General features: G+C 43.5%; 1 protein-coding gene across 1 annotated transcript in view; it reads left to right on the top strand.

Moving 5' to 3' along the window:
• The window catches only part of LOC125036413 (QRFP-like peptide receptor), a 175,667-nt gene that overhangs the window by 145,754 nt on the left and 22,413 nt on the right, over positions 1–7,500 (top strand). Inside the window, exon 7 of the mRNA XM_047629007.1 lies at positions 1,812–2,011. Coding sequence (XP_047484963.1) covers positions 1,812–2,011 — 200 coding nt within the window. The remainder of the gene's footprint in view (positions 1–1,811; positions 2,012–7,500) is intronic.

The raw sequence follows: 7,500 nt of genomic DNA, 5'->3' as shown, positions 1-7,500 counted from the left end.
ACAACTTTCACCCACCCTCTCAACTACCTTTCTACTCTCCCTCTTCTTCCCACTCCCCACGCCTACTCCGCTTCTGCCACTCTCCCCCTAACTCCATTCTTCCACTCCCCCCTCTCCCTCCCCCCCCCCTTCCCCCCTCCCTCTCCCCCCCTGCTCCCCTCTTATTAAAAATTTAACCTACACCCCCCATACAAACCCCTAAAATCTACCCCACCAAAAAACTACTACTAACCCCCCCCCTCACCCCTTGGTCCCCCCTCTAAAATGTACCAACACCCCACCCCCCTTACCCACAAATAACCTCACCACTATAAACCAAAGACCCAAACTCTATAGAAACTACCCACCATAAATCCAGACTACCCCCCCCCCCCCCCCCATCTGCCTATCCACCTTCTAACTAAACTACTAATCTAACCCCCTATACCCACCCCCCCCCTCCCACCAAGCCCTCTACACCACTCCCCTAATACCGCTAAATCCTACCTAAACTAACCCTCCTCCCTATATTCTCCGATCTCCACTGTCCTACCTACAACCCAATTCAATCAAAACTCCTACCTAAATAATCCCCACCTCCTTCACCCCTCTCTTTGACGCTCCTTCAATCAATCACGCCCAGCACCATCATGTTCATCACGTCATCAAACCGACACCACTCAACCCAACACCCCACTTATTTTACCTCATTTTCTTTTGTTTTTTTTACCCTCTTACCCCACTCTTTTTTCTTTCGTTTATTTTATTATCTTCTACAGGTCACCCCTCTTCTCTTTTTCCCCTTTTTTATTGGTTTTATTTTTTTTTTTTTTTTATTTATTCTTTTTCTTTTTTGTTTTTTTTTTTTCTTTTTTTTTTTCCTTTTTTTTTTTTTCTTTCTTTTTATCTTTATTTTTTACCTCTTTATTTTATATTCACTACTTTCTTGATCTTATTGTTTCTCTTTTTCTTTACTTACCCCTCTTCTTTCTTTGTCCTCTTTCCTTTTTTTTTTCTCTGATTTCTTACCGTTTTTCTCTTTTTATAATTTATTATTTCTCGTTTTCTTTTTTATTTTTTTTATTTCTTTAATCTTTTCTTGTCTTCATTTCTTATTGTTTTTCTAGTTTTCATTGGATTTTATCTATTTTGATTCTATTTTTCTTATTTTCTTTTTTTTCCTTACTTAGCTCTTTATCTTTGTTTTTTCATCTTAATTTTTTCCTTATTTTTCTGTAACCTCTTTTATCTTTTTTTCTTCTTAATTCTTCACCTCCTCTTATTACGCACTTTTTTTTCCGGTCTTTTTTTAATAAACACACACCCTCTTTTTTCTTAGTCTCTTTCCTTATTATTTTTTTCTTGAAGTTTGATCTTTTTTCTAATTCCTTTTTTTAATTTATCCCATCTTCTCACTCACCCTCCTCTCAATTCCCCTATACCCTCTCCCCTCTCTAAATCATAACTCTATCTCCCCTTCCCCTCTTAACCTAATCACCTTCCTCTTCCATCGGTGATCATTCCCACTCCCATTCTCCATCCTCCATCTCATCTACATATCCCGCTTCAGGCTCCTCTAGCCTCACCCTCTCACCCCTCCCCCCATTCTATCCCTCCTGCCTTCCCCCCTCGTCCTCCTCCTCCTATCCCTTCTCCTCCATCCCCTCTCATCCCTCTCCCTCCTCGCCCCTATCACCTCTCCCCCCCCCCTCCCACCTTCCTATACCAGTCGAGATAGGAACATAACCCTCCTACTTTCCCCCCTCCCTCCTCACCCTCTCCCTCTCCACCACCTCCCTCTCCCCTCATCTATCCCTCCCTCATCAAAGACTGAATGGTGGGTGGGAGGCTGTGGATGACCCAGCTGCCGGGCGAGCACTCCGCCCCCGCCCGCAACACGGCCACGAGAGCTAAGAAGAGAGTGGTGAAGATGGTGTCGGTGGTGTTGCTGGTGTTCGTGATCTGCTGGACGCCCTTGCAGTCTCTCATCTTGTACAGTAATTTCATCCACGCGCAACACTACGCGGGCGAGGTGGTGTGTCTTTTGTGTGGGTGGTTTAGATTGTGTGTGTGTTAGTGTGTTTTAGTAGTGGGGTGTTAGTGTGTTGTGAGTGTTTGGTTTTGTGTGTACTGCGTAATGACGTGTGTTTGTGTGTCTGGGTTTATGTATGTGTACGTCTGTCTTTGTGTGTTTTTTTTTTTGTGTGTGTGTTTTCGAATTTCCATTTTGCTGTTGTTATCTTCCCGATCTCTCTTTTCAGTTTAACATAATCTTGAAGTGAGCAGTTTCAGATATTTGTTTCCAAAATGTTCACCCATAAAAATTTTCCGACTTTTCAGCTGTCGACCGAGTTTCTTGCAACTTTTATAGGATCACAATATTGTTGAAGCCTAAATAAAAAGGAGAAAGAGGAAAAGGAAAACACAGAGGAAAAAAGAAACATAATTTAAAAAAGATCGGAGAACGAAAGAATTTACTGTTTGCGTCTCTTTCTCTCTCTTCTCTCTCACTCTCTCCTCTCTCTAAATCCTCTCTCGTCTCTCCGTCTTCTTCTCTCCGTCTCTCTCTCTCTCTCTCTCTCTCTCTAGTTCTCCTTCGCCATCTGTTTCTCCCCTTCTCTCGCTCTCTCTCCTCCCTCCCCTCTTTCCCCCCCCCCCCCCCCCCCCACCCCCCGCCCGCCTCGCGCGCTCTTTCACTCTCCCTCTCTCTCTCTTTCTCTCTCTCACCCTCCCTCTCTCACTCTCATCTCCCAAAACATGAAGCGTCTCTATCTCATCTCACTCCTCGAATCTCATCTCTCGATCTCTCCCAGACTTCTCCTCTTTTTCTCATCTTTCTCTCTCTATCTCTCTCTCCCTCTGTGATTCGATCATCCGCTGATTGCCAAACCCGAAGGACAAAACCAACAAATGAAAAAGGGGTAATTGAAGAAATCCAGATACAGAATATCATCAAAAAAGTCCAGTTCTCCCCCTTTCTCCTTCCTTTTCTCTCATGCATATCCCCCTCTCTCTTCTCTTTTTCTCTCTCTCTCTCTCTCGTCTCTCCATCATCATCATCCTCTCACATCTCACTCTCTCTCATCACATTCTGCTCTCAAAGCTCTCTCTCCTCCTCTCATCCATCTCTCTCTCTCTCTTTCTTTTATCTCTCTTTTCCTTCACTCTCTCGTCTCTTTCTCTCTCTCTCTCTCTCTTTTCTCTGTCTCTCTCTTCTTTCATTATCTCTCATTCTTTTTCTCTCTCTCGTCTTTCTCTCGCTCGCCTCTCTCGTCATCTCTCTCTACTCGTCTCTCTCCGCTCTCTCATCTCTCTCTCTCTTCTCCTCTCTCCGCTATCTCTGTTCTCTCTCTCCTCTCTCTCTATCGTCCCATCTCTCTCTCATCATCTCTCTCTCCTATCTCTCCACTCCAAATCCTCTCTCATCTCTCTGTTTCTTCTCTCTTACCCCCCCCCCTCCCCCCCAACTTATCCCCCCCCTCCCCCTCTCCTCTCTCTCTCTCTGTTTACTCCTCTCTCTCTCTCGTCCTCTCTCTCTCTATCTCGTCTCTCTTCTTCTCACTCTCTCGTCTGTTGTGAGTGTGTTTCTCTCACTCTCTCACTCTCTCTCTCTCTTGGTTTCTTTCTCTCTCTCTCATCTCTCCTTCTCTCTCTCTCTCCTCTCTCACTCTCTCATCTTCTCTCTCTCTCTATCTCCTCTCTCTCTCTCATCTCCTTCTCTCATCAAATCTCTCACTCTCTCACCTCTCTCTCTCTCTGTCACTCTCTCTGCCACTCTCCTCTCCTCTCTGTCCTCTCCTCTTTCTCTCCTCTCTCTCTCCCTCTCTCTCTCTCTCATCATCTCTCTCTCTCCTCTCTCTCCTGTCTTCTCTCTACTATCTCTCTCTCTGTCTCTCTCTATTTCTCTCTCTCTCTCCGTCATCTCTCTCTTCTCCTCTCTACGTCCTCTCTCACTCTCTCTCGCTCTTCTCTTTATCTCTCATCTCTCTAATCTCTCCCTCTCTCTCTTCTCGTCTCTCTCTCTCTCTTCTTTTATCTCTCTTTCTATCTCTCTCTCTCATCTTTCTCTCTCTCTCTCTCGTTCTCTGTCTCTCTCTCTCTTTCTTTATCTCTCTTTCTTTTTTGTTTTCTCTCTCTCTCTCTCTCTCTCCGTCTCTCTCACGATCTCAGATCTCATCTCTCTCTCATCTCTCTCTCGCTCTCAATCACTGTTAATCTCTCTCTCATCTCCCTCCTCCTCCTCCCCTCTCTCTCTCTCTCTCTCTCTCTCTCTGTTCTATCTCTCTCTCTCTCTTCTCTCTCTCTCTCTCTCTCGTCTCTCTCTCTCACTCCTCTCTTGTTTCTCGCCCGTCTCATCGCATCTACCTCTCTCTCCTCCATCTCCTCTCAGAACTCTCTCTCGCTCTGTGTGTTTCTCATCTCTCTCTCTCGATTCTCTTTCTTTCTCTACTCTCTCTCTCACCTTCTCTCTAACTCTCCGTCTCTCCTCTCTCTCGTCATCTCTCATCTCTCTATCTATCTATCTCCTCTCTATCTCACTCTCTCCTCTCTCTCTTCTCTCTCTCAAGATCATTCTCTCTCTGTCTCTCTCTCTGCACTCTCTCTCTCTCTCTCTGTCTCTCTCTCTTTCTCTCTCTCTCTCATCTCTCTCTCATCTCTCATCTCTCTCACTCTCTCTCTCTCTCTGTCTCTAATCTCTCTCTCTCTCACTGTCTCTCACTATTTCTCTCGTCTCTCTCTTCACTCTCCCTCTCTCTCTCTCATTCTCCTCTATCCTCGTCTCTCTCTCCTCTCTTCATCTCTCTCTCTCTCTCTCTCTCTCTCTCTATCTCTCTCTCCACTCTCTCTCGTCCCTCTCTCCTCTGTAATGTATATATATATATATATATAAAATATATATATATATACACTCTATATACATAAATGTTAACATATATATAAATATATAATTTATCTATACATATATCCCTTCCCTCCTCTCTGCTCTTTCTCCTAATTTCTCTCTCTCTCTCTTTCTCTCTCTCTCTCCCGCTCGTCTCTCTCTCCCTCCCTCCCCTCCTTCCTCCCTCCCTCCCTCTCCTCCTCATCTCTCTCACGGAACATCTCTCTCTCGTCTCATCGTCTCTCTCTCTCTCTCTCCTCCCTCCCTCCCTCTGTCCCTCTCTCTCTCTCTCTCTCTCTCTCTCTCTCTCTCTCTCTCTCTCTCTCTCTCTCTCTCTCTCTCTCTCTCTCCCTCCCTCCCTCCCTCCCTCCCTCTCTCCCTCCCTCTCCTATCCGCACCAAGTTAGAATCCGCCAAAGCCGTTTATAAGCCTTCCTCTTACATCAGACACTGTTGCCTGTGAGAGGTGTCCTCCAACGTCCGGAACTTTGGAGATCGAGTTAAGGATCGCCAAGTTGGATATGCAAAAGGTCTTCTTAATGGGTTTCGCGAGACCTTGAGATAATGTCGAAGTGTATTGTTTCTTTCGTTGCTTTCTATATTCGTGTCTATAAATGTAACAATAGGAGAAACAATAATAACAATGATGTTGATGATGATGATGATGATGATGATGATGATGATGATAATGATAATGGAGATGATGATGATTATGATGATGATGATGATGATGATGATAATGATGATGATTATGATGATTATGATGATTATGATAATGATAGTCATCATGATTCTAATCATAATAATAATGATAATGATAATAATAATGATAATAATAATACTAATAATAATAATAATAATGATGATAATGGTAATAACAATAATAATGATAATGACAACAACAATAATAATATTGATAATAACAATACTAATAATAATAATAATAATAATAATAATAATGATAATAATAATAATAATAATAATGATAATAATAATAATAATAACAATAATCAATACAAAAAATAAATCAATAGTAATTATCATTACTGATGATGCTTATGCTGCTAATTCCTAATCAAAACGAAAATAACCCACACACCTCAATACACCCACACGAAAAATAAATGAAAAAAATAATCAAGACAATTCGCGTGAGCAGAAATGCATTCCGGTCACCTGCTTAGCGCCAGGACATGACTCCAGCTCGCCCTACACCTGATGCAAAAGAGGCAAGTCCGAGAGCAGCCCAAGCGTGGCATCATCCGTCAGACTTTGTTGATGAACTCTGTTGCAAGTGCAACGATGTTCAAGTGGTCTAAGGAACCTACGAACTAAGATAACGAGAAGAGCCGCTGGTGTGGGTTATCGACACTATTCACACGATTTCCGTGTCCGATCGACATATTGTTGCAGAGTTAGTTGTTAGTGCAACCTTGCAAGTGATGTTAGGAGGAGGTGGGGAGGATCAAGTGATGTTAGGTCGTTGAATATTGTCTTGGGGAGGAGAGTTATGAAGGGGAGGGTTAGAGGGAGGGACGTAGAGAGGGAGTGAAGAGGGAGAGGCTAGAAGGAATTTTGGTATACAGTTATTATTATCTTTTTTATTATTTTTTTTTTACACGTTTCAGATTATGGAAATAATTTATATTATCTTCTTCTCTTTTCTTCTACTTCTTTTCTCCAACTCTATCCCTCCCCTTCCTCCATTCCTCTTCCCCCCTTCTCTATTCCTTTACCCCCTATCCCTCCTTTCTCCACTACTCCCTCCACCCCCCTCAACATTCACCCCTTCTTTTTCCTCTCCTTTCTCCTTTCCTTCCCCCCCTTTTTTATTCTCCCCCTACGTTTCGTGATAGGTCAGACAGTAATTCAGATTTTATTACAAAGCCACACGTAATTGCCATCATCTTGTGACCGGGATGAAAACTTGTAACCGGCGTAAACCCATTAATATAGCTCCGCGCAGTTACGACGTTAATAATATGAAATACATACTAATTCCTAAATCCATAACAGCTGCGTTAGAAATAAATGGTTAAGTATTTTAAATTTTTTTTGTGGACGGAGCCCCAAAACAATGGCCGGCTATCAAACTTTTTTTTTTTTTTTTTTTTTCCTTTTTTTTTTTTTTTTTTTTCTCCTTTTTTCTTTTTTTTTTTTTTTTTTTTTTTTTCTTTTTTTTCTTTCAAATATATATTTTATATCCTTTCCATTTTTGTCTCAATTTAATTTAAATGCCCTTGCCCATTACCACGCACCCCACTCAACCCGAGACCGCCCCCCCTTCACCCCAGCCCCCCCCAGCCCTCCACCCCCCTCCTCCCTCTCTTCCTTATTTTCACCATCGAGATTTATATGCCTGCTTCCCCTCTCAATCCCTCCCTCCCTCACCTTCTCTCCCCCCTCATCCCTCACATCCCTCCCCTTCCCGAACCTCCCCTCGATCTCCCCCCTCCTCCCGTCATACGAACCTCACAACCAATCCTCAACCGCCCAACCACCCATCTCAGCACCTCCTCACCCCAATCCATCCCTCCCTCCTCTCTCCCTCTCTCCCTCCCATCCCTTTCCTCACCTCTCATCCCTCCCTAAAATCCCTCCCTCCCTCCCTCCGCCTCTCATCACCTCATCCCATCTCTC

Source organism: Penaeus chinensis, chromosome 21 (genome assembly GCF_019202785.1).
Source record: "Penaeus chinensis breed Huanghai No. 1 chromosome 21, ASM1920278v2, whole genome shotgun sequence".
Classification (NCBI taxonomy): domain Eukaryota; kingdom Metazoa; phylum Arthropoda; class Malacostraca; order Decapoda; family Penaeidae; genus Penaeus; species Penaeus chinensis.
The sequence above is the reverse complement of the archived record's forward strand: the minus strand, read 5'-3'. Positions and strand labels throughout refer to the sequence as shown.